The sequence below is a fragment of the Astyanax mexicanus genome, chromosome 15, assembly GCF_023375975.1.
Source record: "Astyanax mexicanus isolate ESR-SI-001 chromosome 15, AstMex3_surface, whole genome shotgun sequence".
Lineage (NCBI taxonomy): Eukaryota > Metazoa > Chordata > Actinopteri > Characiformes > Acestrorhamphidae > Astyanax > Astyanax mexicanus.
In genome coordinates this window covers 41,967,225-41,987,051 of record NC_064422.1, presented here as the reverse complement: position 1 = coordinate 41,987,051, position 19,827 = coordinate 41,967,225, and the positions used below count along the sequence as shown (strand labels likewise).

Genomic DNA, 19,827 nt, shown 5'->3' with positions numbered 1-19,827 from the left:
CTGCTGAATAAATTGATTTATTTTATTGAGCATTGTTAGTTTGTCCGCTGGTATATTACAAATATGTAGTGGTCAATAAATATTTAAATATCGTTCTTTTTAAATTGTAATTGCTTTTTTGTACAGCAAAAGACAAATATTTGACAAAAATAGGCTGTTTAATGTATGAAACTGTAAAAAAATAATTTTATAAAAAAAAAAAAAACTTGAGAGTTTAGTATTTAGCCAAAGTTTTCAGGTTGTTCAGTTTCAGTTTCAGACAGTGCATCATTAATATGTTTGGGCAGTATGACCCGAAAATAATCTCAATATTTCAAGTTATTTTCTTAGGTTTTTATTTATTTCAATACGTTTTTCACCATTGCAAAAAAAAAAAACCTATTTGGGTGAACTGTCTGTGTCTTGCTTTTCAAAAAAAAGAAGTTACAATTTAAAAGTACAGGATAACATACTTATTGACCACTAAACATTTGTAATATACCAGGAGACAAACTAACAATGCACAATAGAAAAAATCAATTTACTTCAGTATGGCTTTCCTAATCATAAATTTACCTCAGCATTGCTACTAAAAGTCGCTTTGACTCATGAGAGAGAAACTTACACTGATAAATGCAGCCAGTCATAAAACAGACATTGGTTAAGTCTGACAAAATTATACAAATATATACCATATTCTTTCGGTCTATAAGGTGCATTAAGCGACACTAGTACGTATGTCAAACAAGTGCTGGATGTTAATCTACACAGATTTATTTCTTGTAAACTGTATATTTGGGTGATTAAATCACTTCCGTTTATTTACAGTAAGCTTAGATTTCCAATATTTCCAAAGTTTTCTTACAGTGAAGTTTCTCCAGCACTAAGGCTAGGTGCAGCAGCATTAGAATTAGCCGCTAAAGCACCGTTAGACCACCAAAACAATACAATATTATCATATATTACTGTATCTGTGTGTTGCGCAGGTTCATGCTGAAGAGGTCTAAACCCGACTTCAACACCAGTAACTCGTCAGCTCGTCTGTCGGAGGAGGTGATGGCGGATGAGAGAGATGATTTTGAGTATCTCATGCAGACGTCCACGGTGAGATCACCCACCAACACACTGATGCTCACACGCAGAACCTGTACCAATAAAAAAAGCCAAATATTATGGGGTTTATTTATTTTATTGTTGATTATGATTATGGCTTACAACCAGTGAAAACCCAAAAATCAGTGTCTCAGAAAATTAGAATATTATATAAGACCCATTGGTACTTTTGCCAGTAGTGTGGGCAGTGTGCCAAATCCTGCTGGAAAATGAAATCTGCATCTCCATAAAAGTTGTCAGTAGCAGAGGGAAGCATGAAGTGCTGTAAGATTATCCAGGAAAACTGACTTTGCACTGACTTTAGACTTGATAATAAAACACAGTGGATCAACACCAGCAGATGACAGACATGTCTCTCCAAACCATCACTGATCATCAGTACATTTTACATTTCATTTAAAGTAAATCAAGGGAGCAGAGTCTGGTTATATCATGTCCAAAGTCTGTGCAGTTTTTTTCAGCACTGCTGAGAACTTTTATGAAGATGAGGATTTCATTTTCCAGCAGGACTTGGCACACTGCCCACAGTACTGCCAAAAGTACTGATTTCACTGTACTGAACAATAACAGAAATAAACGCTTAAAATAGATCACTCTGTGTTTAATACATCTATATAATATATGAGTTTCACATTTTAAACTGAATTACTTTTAATGATATAATTTTTTTTTGAGATTTTTACATTTTTGGTTGTTTTTTGTGTATCAGTACTACTACTCGGTGCGGATCTTTCCGGGTCAGGAGCCGTCCAGTGTGTGGGTTGGCTGGGTGACCTCGGACTTCCACCAGTACGACCCGGCCTTTCAGCTGGATAAAGTCAGAACCGTCACTGTTACACTCGGGGATGAGAAGGGAAAAGTCCACGAGAGGTCAGTGATGCTGAAAGTGATGTCTAGAGCTGGGTGGCTGATAATGGCATGGAAGTCGAGGCGGGGACATGACAAGGGGCGGGATAAGGGGCGGAGTAAGGGGCGGGAGGTGGAGGGGGCGGAGCAATTCTTTACTTTTTCGTTTTTTGAGTATAAAACCAAAAAAAAAATAATAACAGCTTGTTTTTTTTTTTTTCCTATTTTTGTTTGGATCATCAAACAAAAACAGGAAATAAAAAACAAACCAGAAGCCGAATTTTATTCGTTTTTCCGTTCCACCTTAAATGCTTACTGCAGTTACACACAGCCACAGTAGAAAGCCGCATTTAAAGGAGAACTCTGGTGGAAAATGGACTTTTGCTGTAGTAAAACATGATAAAAAGTACTTACCTTTGTTGAATAGCTCACCTCTGAGATCCAGTAATTTTTGTGCTTTTTGCCCAGCACTCTTTACAACGATCATATCGGGGCAATTAATCGCTTTTTTCCACCGTTATCCAGCTCAAAGTAGCTCCACACCTCCTTGCTAGAATCTGGAGAGCCCTGACATTCAAAACGAGGTATTAATAACTAAAAAAAAAAGTGCACAAGAAACTTATTAAGAACCACTGTTTACATCCTATAACGCTAGCTTCAGCTCCGAGCACCGCCATCACTGTACTGATAATGACATAGACATATATACATAGACTACACATAGTCTCCTTGCATCGGCTGCTATACTAGGAGGCAGGCTATGCAGTGTCTATATATATATATATATATATATGTCAGTCATTTGGGCAAAAATTACAAAATTACTGGATCTCAGAAAGCTGTAGGAGAGCGGAGGTGAGCTATTCAACAAAGATAAGTACTTTTTTTAGCATGTTTTACTACGACGAAAGTTCATTTTACACCCAAAGTTCTCCTTTAATAAGATAACAAAATAAGATAATAAAGACTTTGGCTGTACTTAAATGTTGTTGTAGGTTCTTTTTGAGATTATTGTTTCTTATTCTGCTGTGTGTGTGTGTGTGTGTGTGTGTGGGGTACAGTATTAAGCGCAGTAACTGCTACATGGTGTGGGCTGGGGAGAGTAATAACCCCGGTCAGGGCCGCAATAATAATGGTCTGGAGATCGGCTGTATGGTGGACACAGCCAGCGGCCTGCTCACCTTCACCACCAACGGCAAGGAGCTCAGCACCTACTACCAGGTACGAGTGTGTGTGTGTGTGTGTGTGTGTGTGTGAGATTATATGATGTGCAATATACAGATTTCTTTTGTTTTTGCATTTTTATCATACAAAAAAATAAAATTTTCCAGATGATCAAACAAACTTTAATATCAGACTAATATAACCTGAGTAAATATAAAAAGCACTTTTTTAATGGTGATTTAATTTATTAAGAGAGAAAAAAAAAATCCAAACCAATCTATGCCTGTGTGAAAAAGTGATTACTGATTACCAGAGCTGTAGAATAAAAAAAATCACTTATATAATAGAACCTGTCTGACAACATGAAGCAGATAAAATATCTGAACAAAAAGCAGCACATTATTATTATACCCCTATCTGAAGAAAACTTTCAAAAACAGATGAGACAACGAAAAAGAAAGTCATTGATCATCTATCAGACTGAAAAAGGTTATAAAGTCATTTCTAAAGCTTTGAGACTCCAGGGAACCACAGTGATTCACTATTATTCACTAATGGAGAAAACATGGAACACTGGTGAACCTTCCCAGGAGTGACCGGCCAAAAAAGACACAGTGTATTAGCGGTACTTATTGGTGTCCTTTGTGGTCCATCTCTTATTTGTACATTTATTTTTAAATGCTCAATGTGTATGTGACTGTTTTTCTTTTTTTATTATTGCATTTATTTAAATCATTCTGTTTTCTCTGTGCTTTTTTATATACTGCCATAAAATGTATGTGAATAATGCAAAATACTGAAAAAAGGAATATGCAGAACTGTATTTGTAATAAATTATATTGTGCAATGTAAAATAAATAAATAATAAGTTCCAAAAACAGGGCTAGATTGGTTTTATATGATAAATAAAATTATCATTTAAAAACAGATTTTTATATCTACTCATCTTATGTTGTCTGACATAAAATGTGGTTGTTAAATATGATAAAAAAGCACAAGCAAAATACATCTGCAGAGGGGCAATATTTTAAACAGCACTGTTCAAACGTTTGAAAGTGAATCACTATGATTTCTCCCGTGTCTGTTTTTGTAGGTGGAGCCCAGTACTAAGCTCTTTCCTGCAGTGTTTGCCCAGGCTACAAGTCCTAATGTCTTCCAGTTTGAGCTTGGACGCATCAAAGTGAGTAAAAATGCACATTTTTTCAGTATTCAGTATGAAGTTTATGGTCCCACAGCAGGTGAAAGTGGCCCTAATTTGATTTTCTCAAAAAAACCTTATTTTTACTTATGATGCTCTTTGCTATCTTACACCCCATCAACAGTCTATTTTTCGCATTGCGCCTACGATATTAAAATAGTGTCAGAGTTTAGGAATAAATCTACACTGATAGGTGTGTTGATCTGGAAGTGAGGTGTGTTCAGGTAAATTTCTGGCGTGTTTGTATCTTTGCAGCTTAAATCACAGGAGCTCCACTGATTGATTAAACCCTGACAACAGTTAACAGTCAGCTACCCAATCCTATTTTAGGATGCACGCAAATTCAGCTTTTAACTCAAAAATTAACAAAATAAAGAATAAAATAACATTACTGTTTCCTTAAATGAGCTGCTGGTGTATCTTTTCAGTGTGAACAAGCAGCTCAGTATCTGTCTCTGCTGATACGCACAAAAGCACCACACTGTTAAGATACGAACGCGCCAAAGTCAGAGCTCACCTGGTTCTTAAAGAAAATGACACCTGGGACACTGATTGGTTTATTTCATGTTATTTTATGCCCGAAAAAACACATGATTAATTAAGAGAATTATTAGATGCCCTTTGCGTGTTTCGAGCCGCACAAGGTGTGTTTTTTGCGCCCTCACTGGGTGTAAGATAGCAATAAACATCACAACGCACCTTATGCAGGGTGTACAATTGGGCCCTGAGTGGTTACATCATTCCCTATATTTATGTATGTTTCCTGTGTTTGTGTGTGTTTGTGTGTATCAGAATGTGATGCCGCTGTCAGCAGGCCTGTTTAAAAGCGAGAAGAAGAACCCGGTTCCTCAGTGTCCGCCCCGCCTCCACGTCCAGTTCCTCACCCCCGTGCTCTGGAGCCGAGTGCCCAATCACTTCCTCAGGTCTGAGGTCTCCAGGGTCAACGAGAGGCACGGCTGGATGGTGCAGTGCTCAGATCCACTGCAGTTCATGTCCCTGCATATACCTGAAGAGAACAGGTAACACACACATATGCGTTATATAGTATATATTTACCCTATATGTGCAAAAGCACTGGGACACAACTCTTATTTATCACTTAATTATCCCAAAATTATTGGCACCTTTATTAAAATTGACCTAGAAAGATTATTTCCCAGATGCAGCAAACCAATCAAGACCATGACCAAGACTAGGATATGTTGAGTCCAAATCAGGACCAAGACAAGGACATGTTGTGTTCTTGTCAAGACCAAGACTAGGACATGTCGAGACATTTATTACCAGATATGTCCTGTTTATCCGCTCTGTCCTGGGTCAATGCCCTCTGTGCGCAATGCAGTCCTCCATGTGGACAGTTGTTTTCATTTAAGAGTATGCTGTGTGTGATTGGTTGCCACTTCTTGCCAGTGTAGTGCAGTTTCTAGTTCCTTGAAAGGAACTATATTCATATTCAAATCAAGACCAAGACCAGGAAATGTTGAGTTTAAATCAAAACCAGGACAAGGACATGTTGAGTCCAAATCAAAACCAAGACAGGGGCATGTTAAGTCTTAGTCCAGGCCAAGACTAGGACATGTTGAGTCCAAACCAAGAGAAGTTGATTGTTGAATCCAAATTAAAACCATAATTGGGACATATTGAGTACAAATTAAGACCAAGACTTGGAAAAGTCGAGACATGTATTACCAGATATGTCCTGTTTACCTGCTCTGTCTTGGGTCAATGCCCTCTGTGCATGATGCAGTCCTCCACGTGGACAGTTGTTTTCATTTCAGAATATGCTGTGTGTGATTGGCTGCCACTTCTTTCCAGTGTAGTGCAGTTTGTAGTTCCTTGAAAGGCACTATATTCATATTCAAATCAAGACCAGGACCAGGACATGTTGAGTTCAAATCAAAACCAAGACAAGGAGATGTTGAGTCCTAGTCCAGACCAAGATCAGGACATGTTGTGTCCTATTTAAGACCAAGACAAGAATATGTTAAGTCCTAGTCAAGACCAAGACCTGCACATGTTGTGTCCTAGTCAAGCCCAAGACCTAGGACATGTTGCGTCCTTGCCCAGACCAAGACTAGGACATGTTTCATAGTCAAGACCAGGTCAAAGACATGCTGTGTCCTAGTCAAGCCCAAGACCAGGACATGTTGCGTCATAATCAAGACCAGGTCAAGGACCTGTTATGTCCTAGTCAAGACCATAACAAAGACATGTTAAGTCCTAGTCCAGACCAAGACCAGGACATGTCCAAGAGAGGTTGATTGTTGAGTCCAAATTAAGACATGTCGAGACATGTATTACCAGATATGTCCTGTGTACCCGCTCTGTTTTGGGTCAGTGCCCTCTGTGCATGATGCAGTTCTTCATGTGGACAGTTGTTTTCATTTAAGAGTATGCTGTGTGTGATTGGTTGCCACTTCTTGCCAGTGTAGTGCAGTTTGTAGTTCCTTGAAAGGCGTTTTATACGTGTAATTTGATTAATTTATACCTGAATACATACTGAATGTGTGTTTATTTCAGGTCAGTGGACATCCTGGAGCTGACGGAGCAGCGTGATCTCCTGAAGTTCCACTACCACACTCTGCGTCTGTACTCGGCGGTGTGCGCTCTGGGCAACAACCGGGTCGCTGGCGCCCTCTGCAGCCACGTGGACGAATCTCAGCTGCTGTCGGCCATCCAGAACAAGTACATGCCGGGTCTGCTGCGCACCGGCTACTACGACCTGCTGATCGACATCCACCTGAGCAGCTACGCCACCGCCCGCCTGATGATGAACAGCGAGTACATCGTCCCCATGACCGACGAGACCAAGAGCATCACGCTGTTCCCCGACGAGAAGAAGAAGCACGGCCTCCCGGGCATCGGCCTCAGCACGTCGCTGCGCCCGCGCATGCGCTTCTCCTCGCCCGACTTCGTCAGCGCCGTCGCCGGGAGCAACGGGGGACCCGTCGCCGGGGGCGACTGCTTCCAGTACAGCCCCGAGTTCCCTCTGGAGACGCTGAAGAGCCGCACCATGGAGATGCTGACGGAGGCGGTGCAGGAGGGCAGCCTGCATGTTAGAGATCCTGTAGGGGGCAGCACCGAGTTCCTGTTTGTGCCACTTATTAAACTGTTCTACACGCTGCTGATCATGGGCATCTTCCATAACGGAGATCTGAGGACCATCCTGCAGCTGATCGAGCCCAGCGTGTTCTCTCAGAGCACGGGGTCAGAGGGGGCGACCGGGACGCCCGATAAAGAAGGCGGTCCTGGGGAGGGTCGTTCTGAGGGAGGCCCTGCTATTGCAGGAGGGGAGGAAGAGGATGGAACCAAGAGTGGCTTACCCAAAGAGGGACTTCTGCAGATGAAGCTTCCAGAACCCGTCAAACTGCAGGTCAGAGCGTGATAAGGATTCTGAAAAGTGTTAAATATGATCACAATAGTCCAAAATACAAAATAAATATTATTTTATATGTTTGCACACTACCACCACCATGTTTTACATTCAGTATGATGTTTTTTCCTGAAATTCTTACACCAGATGTAACAGAACACATACCTTCCAAAAAGTTCCACTTTTGTCCCAAACTTTTTTTGGTAAATCTGCTTTTTATATTTTCAGATTATCAGATTATCTTTGTCTGATATTAAAATTTGTTAATCTAAAAAAAGATAAGAATGATAAAAAGCACCAAAAAACTGTAGGGGGCCAAAAACTTTTTCACAGCGATGTATACTAATCTCTCTCTCTCTACCTCTCTCTACCTCTCTCTACCTGTCTCTCTTTACCTCTCTCTACCTCTCTCTACCTCTCTCTTTACCTCTCTCTCTCTCTACCTCTCTCTCTTTACCTCTCTCTCTCTCTACCTCTCTCTCTTTACCTCTCTCTACCTGTCTCTCTTTACCTCTCTCTCTCTCTACCTCTCTCTCTTTACCTCTCTCTACCTCTCTCTTTATGTCTTTCTACACCTCTCTTTTTCCCTCTCTCTACCTCTCTCTCTCTACCTCTCTCTCTTTACCTTTCTCAACCTCTCTCTCTTTACCTCTCTCTACCTCTCTCTCTTTACCTCTTTCTACCTCTTTCTTTACCTGTCTCTACCTCTCTCTCTTTTTGTCTCTCTCTCTTTTCCTCTCTCTACACCTCTCTCTGTCTCTGTCTACCTTTCTCTTCATCTCTCTCTAACTCTCTCTCTACCTTTTTCTCTTTCTACCTCTCTCTTTACTTCTTTCTACCTCTCTCTTTACCTCTTTCTACCCCTCTCTTTTTACCTCTCTCTCTTTCTCTCTCTTCAACTCTCTCTCTACCTCTATCGCTCTCTTTCAAATTCAAACATAGTTTTATTGCCATGTATTGCAAATAACAACTGTTACCAAAGCATACATTTCAACAAATACAAAAAATAATAATACAATTATGACAAAAGTGAAGGATAACAAATAAATTAAAATTCTCTCTCTGTCTCTCTCTCTCTCTCTGTCTCTCTCTCCTTCTGTCTCTCTGTCTCTTTCTCTCTCTCTCTCTCTGCAGATGTGTCTGCTGCTGCAGTATCTGTGTGATTGTCAGGTGCGGCACCGTATCGAGGCGGTGGTGGCGTTCTCGGATGATTTCGTGGCGAGTCTGCAGGATAACCAGCGCTTCCGTTATAACGAGGTCATGCAGGCGCTCAACATGTCGGCGGCTCTGACCGCCCGCAAAACCAAAGAGTTCCGCTCGCCCCCGCAGGAACAGGTGCAGTCCTGATGAGAGCCAGTTTCATCATAATTTCATCATAACACCATTGCATGAATATAGATATGTATTAGAACATTACTCAAATATTCACTATTCACTGTATACCTGTAACTCTACCTCTTCACTACTTTACTTTAACTGATGCTCTCAAACACTTTATTAAGAGACAAGAAATTCAAGTAATTAACTCTTGTTGAGTTCAGCACAGCTGTTAACTGAAAAAATGCAGAGATGTGTAAAGCTGTCATCTCAGTAAGATTTGCTACTTTGAAGAATCTGAAATATAAAACATTCTGGTTTGTATCTTAGTATCTCAGGAAATTTGAATATTATATAAGACCAATTGGTACTTTTGGCAGTTTGCCAAGTCCTCCTGGAAAATGAAATCCTCGTCTCCATAAAAGTTGTTATCAGCAGAGGGAAGCAGGAAGTGCTGTAAGATTTTGTTGGAAAACAAAACTGCACTGACTTTAGACTTGATAATAAAACACAGTGGATCAACACCAGCAGATGACATGTCTCACTTCCTTTTTACAGCAGGAAATACATACATATATATATATATATATGTGTGTTTAATACATATATATATATATATATATATATATATATATATATATATATATATAATTATTAAGTCACATTTTGAACTTAATCACTGAAATAAAGTAACTTTTCAATGTTATTCTAATTTTTTGAGATGCACCTGTAGTTGATATATGTTCTGTTGGTATGTGTTTCTGTATATATTTTAATATATTATATATTTAAAAGAAAGTGGTTGTGTATAGAAAGCGGAATGCTTTGGTGCAGAAACATAAACTATATATTAAAATAAATTGTGGAAAACAAAAGATAGAAGAAATTAGCTTTTGTATGGTGTTGATCCGTCCTGTTTGTGTGTGTGTGTTTGTGTGTGTGTTCAGATCAATATGCTGCTGGGTTTTAAGGATGAGAAGCAGGAGTGTCCGTGTCCCGAGGATATCAGAGACCAGCTGCTGGAGTTCCATGAGGACCTGATGACCCACTGCGGTACACACTTCCATAATTATTCTGATGCCCCCCCTACACCAGGAGGCTGAAGACTAGAACATGCCTGTGCAGCAGCTCGGTTCTGATACATTAGCTCACAGACGCAGCCTTGTGCTGATCCTCATCACCCTAGGAGTGATAAGGGGAAAGAGCTCCATCTACTGTACCCACCCAGAGAGAGCAAGACCTATTGTGCTCTCTCGGGGCTCCGGCAGCTGATAGCAAGCTGCATAACTGGGATTTGATCCAGTGATTTCCTGATCACAGTGGAAGTGCTTTAGACCTCTCAAAATCATATTTCATTTTGCATTCATAAAAAAAAAAAAAAAAGAAAGGAGCTAGGTCCAGTGGTCTCTTTGATACAGCACAATACACACTCTATATGCTCTTAAAGAGACAGTGTACACATTACTGAATAATGGCTGTTACATACAGTATTTTCCTCAGACCCTTTAAATGCTCATCCACCTATTGTGAGCGTTTGTGCATTACCAAACTTTTTAATACTAAGCAAATTAAGAGCTAATTCAGAAATCCCAAGCTGAGATGTTTACAATAAAGTTAAAAAATGTTTTCTCTATACAATTTATCATGTATCCTTTATTTCAGCTTGCATTCATTCTTTTATTTACATTTAAATATCCATTATAAAAACTTAAATTTCAAAAAGAACAAGTGCCATTAATCGCAGTTAATCACAGAATTTTGTCGTTATTAATCAGATTAAATTTCTGTGTGGAGGTGGTAACTGTGTGCGTGTGTGTGTGTGTGTGTGTGTGTGTGTGTGTGCAGGTATAGAGATGGATGATGATAAGGCAGGGGAAGCTGATGGAGATTTTACGATACGAGGGCGTCTGTTGTCTCTGGTGGAGAAGGTGGCCTACCTGAAGAAGAAAATGGCCGACATGCCAAAGAAAAAAAAAGCCAAGAAACCCAGTAAGCTGTCTGTTTTATTATTGTAATTAATTACAGTTGATTACAGCGCTTTATTCTGGTCATTTCCAAGAATGAGATACAAATATACCCAGCCGACATCCCAATGTGGGTTTACAGATAAATCAACAACATGTTTAGGTTGATTTTGTGATTTTGTTGTTTTAACGTCTTTCTTTTCACTTTTTTATTTTTATTTTGGGGAGGCATGGTGACTTAGTGGTTAGCATGTTTGCTTCCCAGTGCTGGGGTCTTGGGTTCAAGTCCCTATCTGGGCAGAGTTTCTATGTTCTCCTTGTGTCTGTGTGGGTTTCCTTCCACAGTCTAAAAACATGGAGATCAGGTCATTTGAATACGTTAAATCACACAGATATGGATTGGGTCAGTTCGTGAAGTGCTGGACTAATAATAGTTCTTAACCTGATTTTAGTAGTTTTACCTACAATCTCCTCAGATGTTTTCTCTGATTGATGCAATATAATGCATATAATTTGACCCTGAGTCTTTTCAATGGCTGTTTAACAAATGAGAAGCTACTCCCTGCATCAGTTAGTGTTAAATAACTTGTTGCCAGCTAAAGCATAATCACCCAAACAGTAATTATTATCCAATGAAGATGTCTCTCAACTATTTCCTTAGTTAAATCCATATGGTGACCTTTTATTGAACAGACATTGTACTGTATTTTTTGCACTATAAGGTGCACTGGATTATAGGGCGCACTATCAATAAATCAATACATTTTCTAGTCTGGATTATTATCATAAGGCACATTTTATGCAACACTAGTAATTTGTAGTAGGAACAGGGATGTCGCCAACTTGTCCTTAAAGCTAAGCTAAGCTAAGTAAACAAAACTGTAACTCTTAAAAAAACATTTCAGATGAGTTAGACAAGTCGAACGAGTGCTGGATGTTAATCTACACAGATTTCTCTCCTGAAAACTGTTTATTTGGGAGAGTAAAGTACTTCCTTTTACCTACAGTAAGCTTAGATTTACAGATTTCCACTAAAGCTGCTAGCGTTTAGCAGCTAATGCCACCTTACAGAGCCACAATAAGGAACGCTGAGTGTTTCGGTAAGCCAGGGCGATATTAGCTTGCGGTTTGTTTTAACACGGTAAACGCACAGACTACAGTCCGATATACTCACCTCTGAACAGCGAAACAGCTAGTGCTATGTGGTTAGCCGCTAATGCTAATGCTTTGCTAGCTAGGGTTAGCAGCAGGCTACAGGCCAATAATACTCACCTCTGAATGGTGAAAGTCAAAGTCAAAGTCAAAGTGGTTTTTATTGTCATTTCAGCTATATACAGAGTACACAGTGAAACGAAACAACGTTCCTCCAGGGACCATGGTGCACATAAACACAGTGTAGACAGAACAATAGTGCAACAGTACAAAAGTGCAGACAGACAATACAACACCATACAGACAAAGAATAATAAATAACAAGACAGTGTGCAAATTATGCAGTGTGCAAAAAAAGACCAGGTGAGGTAGTAATTACTCTATTACACAGTGTGCTATAGAGTCCAGTGAGGTAGTAGGGTTTTTAGTGCTTTCCATTTTCTGGGGTAAGTGGAAAGCACTAAAAACCCTACTACCTCACTGGACTCTATTGCACACTGTGTAATAGAGTAATTACTACCTCACCTGGTCTTTTTTTGCACACTAGAAAGAGCTAGCGCTTAGCACTGTGGTTAGCGGGTAATGCTAATACTTCTTGAGAACTAAACTGAAACTCCTGTATAACTCTGTACTTCAGTGAAGTTGCTTTACTGCTCTTTAATACCTGACTGGTAGAATTCAGTGAGGATTTGGGGGAAAATTAAAGGATTTTAAGTGCTCCTTATATTGCAAAATAAAGCAGTATGCTTGTACAGATCTAAATGTGTTGAATGTTAATGGTGTCGCTCCTGCAGGCACTCTGCAGCAGCTGATCTCGGAGACGATGGTGCGCTGGGCGCAGGAGTGTGTGATCGAGGATCCGGAGCTGGTGCGGGCGATGTTCGTGCTGCTGCACCGGCAGTATGATGGGATAGGAGGGCTGGTCCGGGCTCTGCCCAAAACCTACACCATCAACGCTGTGTCCGTGGAGGATACCATTAACCTGCTGGCCTCGCTGGGTCAGATCCGCTCGCTGCTCAGCGTCCGGATGGGCCGAGAGGAGGAGAAGCTCATGATCCGCGGACTCAGGTGAACAAACACACACACAGATACGGACAAACACACACACACAGATACACACAAACATACACACACACACACAGATTTTAAGTTCAGTTTCAAGACACACCATCATACAAACAGCCAAATCAAAAAACATAGGGACAAACTCAAATTTTTAAAACATAAAGCCTCCTATTCTGTTCATTTATCAGGACCTTGTGCATGTTTAATTATCCACAAGACGTCTGAAAACAAAAAATCCTAAAAAAAAAACAGTGCGAATATTTAATAACTAACTCCAATACTAATTATTCTATTAAAATTTAGTGCAGTGGTGTTCCGTAATTCACTCGTTTTTAATAAAATATACATGTTCAAACTTTTTAAAATGTTTTTAATGTTTCACTTTATTACTTTTGAAAAAAGAACTACATATTAAAAAAAAACTATAGTTTTACATATTATTGTAGTTTTGTTTAAGTTTTTTTTTTTTTTTTTTTTTGCAGGGAGTGGTTCCAAATATGTGATATGAATCATTTTTATATTATATGTTTATAACACTAATTAAGACAAGCAGAAGTTTCATACATTCATTTTTCCTAGATCTTTAAACTGGTCAATCTTAATATGGATCAATTTTAACGTAACAGCAGGGTTAAAAAGGGTTAAATGAAACCCACTATTTTTTGCTGACTCCAGCAAGAAAAATGCAACAAAAAAAAAATGGGAGTAGTAGTTTGGGAGTCTGCCAGTAGTTTGGCAGTAGTTTGGGTACCACTTTAAAATAAGACTACCTTTATAAAGGGTTTATAAATGGTTTACAATTAGTTTATTAATGGTTACTAATAAGGATGTAAATGCCTTAAAAATCAGTAATAATCAGTTATAACACATACGTAGAAAGGGCAACAATATAGATGGCTGTGGATTCACTATTTAGCAAACAACAGGTCATTGTTGCACTTTCTATGTATGTTGTTATAACTGATTATTAATGATTTTAAGGCATTTACAAGCTAATTAGTAACAATTAATAAACTAATTATAAACCAGGTATAAAACCTTCATAAAGGTAATCTTATTTTAAAGTGGTACCGTAGTTTGGTACTGGGTGATGTATGGGTTTAGGGTTGGGGCATGAGGGAGAGCTGATTGGGCTGAGCAGTGTGACTCTACTTGTGGTAATGAAGGGGGGCGGAATTATTGATTAATTGATTGATTGATTAACTAATTAACTAAATATGGAATAAGAAATTCCAAAGGGTTCATACACTTTTTCTTGCCACTGAATTAGAAAATAATTGAAAAGTGTAGAACATTTAAAAAAGCCAAATCAGACCTCCTTAGCAGTTTCAAAATCACCAATAGTCCTAAAATGTAATCCCAGATTCCTTGTGTCCCGTCTCCTGCAGTGACATCATGAACAATAAGGTGTTCTACCAGCACCCGAACCTGATGAGGGCTCTGGGCATGCACGAGACCGTCATGGAGGTCATGGTGAACGTGCTGAGCGGAGGAGAGTCCAAGGTAACGGTGCCGTCACCTCCACCACACCTACCAGACCATTACCTTCTACCCACCTACTTATTTACACCACGTCCAGCAGAGCAGCATCGCTTACCTCAGATTCAGCACATAATTACTGCCTTATCGCCTGCAACACTGCTAGCAGAGATTTAGCACCTCATTACCCAGAAACGCTGCTGGCACAGGGTCTGGACTTCATCACACGGTAAACACAGCTCACACAATTACTGTTACATCACTGAGAGAGAGACCAAGCAGAGAATTCATCAGCCGTTCTACACAGCATAGAGTACAAACACAGCTCACTTAATACAATCAACACCATTCCACCTTAAATGCTGCTTATTTACCATTCTACCTTAAATGTCGCTTATTTACCATTCCACCTTAAATGTTGCTGTGGTGACAGTACAAAAACAACTGACTTAATGAAATCAGCCCAATCCCATTGCTAATGTACAATTCCACCTTAAATGCTGCTAGTTTACCAGTCCACCTTAAATGTTACTGTGGCGACAATACACACACAGTACAAACACAGCTCACTTAATAAAATCAATATTTAGGCCCAATCCCATTGCTAATTTACCATTCTACCTTAAGTGCTGATAATTTACAATTCCATCTTAAATGCTGCTAATTTACCATTCCACCTAACAGGTTGCTGTGGTGACAGTACAAACACAACTCACATAATGAAATCAACTGCCAATTTACCATTGCACCTTAAATGCTGCCAATTTACCATTCCACCTTAAACACTGCCAATTTACCATTCTACCTTAAACGCTGCCAATTTACAGTTCCACCTTAAATGCTGCTAATTTACCATTCCACCTTAAATGCTGCTAATTTACCATTCCACCTTAAATGCTGCTAATTTACCATTCCTCCTTAAATGCTGCTAATTTACCATTCCACCTTAAATGCTGCTAATTTACCATTCCACCTTACATGCCGGTTTAAACACCCTAATTTAAGACTTGAGCCACCCAAAAAGAATAAAAACAATAGTTTGAAAGGGGCTCAGAACATGTATATACCATTTTTACGTATAATCATAAATATATATATATATATTTTAGCATTTTTTTATTTCAGTATCTGGAAAAATATTGTTATATGATTTTAAACACCCCTAAAGTGAACCATATCACATGTTAGTTAATTCCTTTCGTCAGCCTGCCTCGCTCATATTATTGGTCACATGGCTTACTTAAGGTCTTCATTGAGGTAGCATCTGCACAAGCCACGACTCTTGGTGTTAGTAGCTTTAAATCAATCACGTGAAGATATTAGATTGTTCCAATTAACAATTCTGCCTTAAATGCAGTTAATTTACCGCTCCACCTTAAATGCTGCAATGAAGACAACACAGGCTTCAGGCTGAAGATGCGATTTTCTTTTTAGGTGATTTGACCTTGATGTATTCAGCTTTTAAGGTGGAGCAGAACAATCAGATACAAATCCAGGTTTAGTTTTATTTGGACTGTTTTGTCATATATGGTATAAAAGTGTCAGAGCCCTTAAACGGCTCATTCTGAAAGACCTGCTGAGATCTTTTTAATATAAGTGATTTTGTGTAAAGAACTTCATGAGCATGTACTGTATAAACCATAAACATTTTTTTTTCTAACTTGTGTAGAAAGAGCTATAAAATGTCCTATTTAAGTAATATTTATATAACATTAATTTAATGAAAATTGTACATAAAATCTTACTTTTGTCCTGAACAGAAACTGATCTGTTTCTGGTTCTTTTATAGGAGATCACTTTTCCCAAGATGGTGGCTAACTGCTGCCGTTTCCTGTGCTACTTCTGCCGGATCAGCCGTCAGAACCAGAAGGCCATGTTTGATCATCTGAGTTATCTTCTGGAGAACAGCAGCGTGGGTCTCGGTAACGGCTCTTAACTTACTGTTCTTCTTCTACTGCTTTTAGGAATAATTATCTTAATCAGTCTTACTTAAAAAAATATATATATTATTAAAGACGAATTTAAAGACGAATCTAACCGGAGACACTGTTTTTGGATTTTCATTGGCTGTAAACCATAATCATCAACAATAAAATAAACACTTAAACACTTAAAATAGATCACTCTGTGTTTCACATTTTCAACTGATTTACTGTCTGTGTTTCTCTCTAGCGTCTCCGTCCATGCGTGGCTCCACCCCTCTGGATGTTGCTGCTGCTTCTGTGATGGATAATAACGAGCTGGCCCTCGCACTGAGAGAACCAGACCTGGAGAAAGTACGACACACACTAAACACCATTAGAGTATAAAGTTAATAAAAAAAAATAATAAAATGCTTATCTGGGGAGCTTTTGTTTACATTCCTCCCCAGTCTCTCTCTCTCTGTTGCGCTCGGCGTGACTTAAGTTTTCGCCCCGTTCTCGATCTCATTTTTCCGCTCGTTCCTGGGCTCCTTATCTCCTTATAAGGGCGTTTTTTCCTGCCCGTGTCCTAATTCACTAGCTGGGGCAGCGATAGTGTTTGGACCACGACCCTGATGACTCGGGTTCGATCCTGCATGAGAAGTGGTGTGTTTATGTATTATATTATTCCGTTCTTCTTGGGTTTACCTGCTTTGAGATCAACTGTTCTGCAATTGGGTTCAACAACCTTCTGGGCTGGAGAGCTACGAATCTGTAATGTTAGCACTCCATCCCATTACACTTCATTTTACAAAACTGATTTTTTTTTTTGTGGCCACATAATGGCTTGGAAAATATCTGGCCTGCGGCCAAACTTCATTGCTGACCCCTGACCTAGGGAGCCAGACTTGAGTAAAAGTACCAAAAAAAAAGTAAAAGTACAAATAACTACCATTGAAGTACAAGTACAGTGCTGTGTAATGTATTACACATTCCCACATTTGTGAATGTGTGTGTGTGTGTGTGTGTGTGTGTGCAGGTGGTGCAGTATTTGGCGGGGTGTGGGCTGCAGAGCTGTGTGATGTTGGTATCTAAGGGTTATCCTGATATTGGATGGAACCCTGTGGAAGGAGAGCGCTATCTGGACTTCCTGAGATTTGCTGTGTTCTGTAACGGTGAGTTCTGCTGATTTTAATAATGTATTCATCTATTTCTTTGGGCTCTATCTTACACCCTATCTTACAAGGTACGTCGTGATGCTCATTGCTATCCTACACCTTGTGAACAGTCTATTCTATTTTCACACCTTCCTCCTGCATTGTTTAAATAGCAGCAACAGTGCTTCTGTATATATCTACACTGATGGATGTGGTGGTCTGGAAATAAGGTGTGTTCAGGTAAATTTCTAGAGTATTGCTATCTTGGCAACAGAAAACGCAGGTGCTCCACTGTATGAATACAACCTAAGCTCTATCCAGATGGAATTAGTTTCTCTGTAGAAAAAAAAAATATTTCACACTTCTACTCAGTGATAAAACTCCTGCATCCAGACTGCAATTGAAAAAAAAAACAGGAGGTTCAGTGAGTTTTTAGGCTTGTTTCTCGGTCACATGACATCATCGGGTTCAGTAGCTCCTCCATTTCCACTCGCTGTTGTGTTTTTTTTTACATGGATCTCTGTGGAAACTGTGGCTGGCCCAAAGTGTAATTACGGTGCGCGGCAGTGGACAAATAGCTATTTTATTAAACGTGAGGAGATGAAACTCAGAGATGTGCGTCCGGACGGGACTAAAATTACCGGAGGACAGCGAAAAAGAGTTCAGCGAAAAACAGTAGATAATTCAGACTGTGATTTTCTCAGCCGAAAAACACGTGCATGGTTGTTCCGGACAGGAATAAAATCACAAAGGATAAAAAGCCCCCATAAAAGAGAAAATTACCTCAGGACCCCCTGATAAACTAATCCTGTCCAAATAGGGCTTTAGACAGATGTCAAAAGTAAAGATGTTCATTGCTATCTTGGCAGTGAATTTTCAAAACAGGTTTATCCCCAACATGCATACATCCCCCCACATGCTTGTTGGCAGCTATGCAAACTTTTACATCAGCAATAAACAGAATGAACTAATGTTCAAGTAGTTGCGCTGTTAAAATAGCAATCTGCCGAAGTCAGAGCACACCTGGCTCTTAAAGAGAATGATGAGCAACTGATATGCTGATTGGTTTATTTTATGAACACTGTTGATTAATTAAGAGAAATACTACATGCATTTAGTGCATTTTGAGCCACACAAGGTGTACTTTTCCCATTGTTACGATAGCAAAGACACACAGACACACTCTAGATGATGGCGTGAATTTATAATTTCTTTTCTCTTTCTTTCTCGCTGTATCTGCAGGTGAGAGTGTTGAGGAGAACGCTAATGTGGTCGTCCGGCTCCTGATTCGCCGGCCGGAGTGTTTTGGCCCCGCCCTGCGTGGTGAAGGTGGGAACGGGTTGCTAGCGGCGATGGAGGAAGCGATTAAAATATCAGAGGACCCCAGCAGAGACGGCCCCTCCCCTACATCAGAGGACAGCAAAACACTGTACGCCATCATTTATACACTGATTTAAATATGCCCTGATTTATACATTTATAGATAACGTCTTATCCAACAATTCTATTGGAATCAATGGCATGTTTTTTGCTTTGCTGCAGTACATATTTTGCTTAGCCTCTCTTTAGCTGGAAAGACATGGTGCCATTCTGTCTTTGTTGATGAATGCACTGCGGACAAGTGCTTTTCACACTTGTCCAAAATGTGGAAAAAAATAAGAGAGCACTTAAAAGTGACGAGTTTCTTTGATTTTACCAAATTAAAAACCTCTGAAATATAATCAAGAATAAGATGGATGATCACAAACCATCAAACCACCAAACTGAACTGCTTGAATTTTTGCACCAGGAGTAAAGCAGCATAAAGTTATCCAAAAGCAGTGTGTAAGACTGGTGGAGGAGAACATGATGCCACGATGCATGAAAAAAACTGTGATTAAAAACCAGGCTTATTCCACCAAATATTGATTTCTGAACTCTTAAAACTTTATGAATATGAACTTGTTTTCTTTGTATTATTTGAGGTCTGAAAGCTCTGCATCTTTTTTGTTATTTCATTTTAATTAATTTCAGATTTTCTCCAAATAAATGCTCTAAATGTCAATATTTTTATTTGGAATTTGGGAGAAATGTTGTCTGTAGTTTATAGAATAAAATATCAATGTTCATTTTACTCAAA

The 19,827-nt window shown here is 39.4% G+C and overlaps 1 protein-coding gene across 4 annotated transcripts in view; it reads left to right on the top strand.

Annotated features, from left to right (window-relative positions):
• ryr2a (ryanodine receptor 2a (cardiac)) overlaps positions 1–19,827 on the top strand; it is a 348,664-nt gene that overhangs the window by 213,125 nt on the left and 115,712 nt on the right. For all 4 annotated transcript variants that reach the window (XM_049464528.1, XM_049464527.1, XM_049464526.1 and 1 more), the window contains exons 30-44: positions 966–1,083; positions 1,802–1,962; positions 3,000–3,159; positions 4,196–4,282; positions 5,093–5,319; positions 6,821–7,673; positions 8,808–9,008; positions 9,938–10,043; positions 10,836–10,979; positions 12,901–13,174; positions 14,560–14,674; positions 16,440–16,572; positions 16,823–16,926; positions 17,591–17,726; positions 18,951–19,137. In XM_049464528.1, the coding sequence (XP_049320485.1) occupies positions 966–1,083; positions 1,802–1,962; positions 3,000–3,159; positions 4,196–4,282; positions 5,093–5,319; positions 6,821–7,673; positions 8,808–9,008; positions 9,938–10,043; positions 10,836–10,979; positions 12,901–13,174; positions 14,560–14,674; positions 16,440–16,572; positions 16,823–16,926; positions 17,591–17,726; positions 18,951–19,137 (3,006 nt within the window). The remainder of the gene's footprint in view (positions 1–965; positions 1,084–1,801; positions 1,963–2,999; positions 3,160–4,195; positions 4,283–5,092; positions 5,320–6,820; positions 7,674–8,807; positions 9,009–9,937; positions 10,044–10,835; positions 10,980–12,900; positions 13,175–14,559; positions 14,675–16,439; positions 16,573–16,822; positions 16,927–17,590; positions 17,727–18,950; positions 19,138–19,827) is intronic.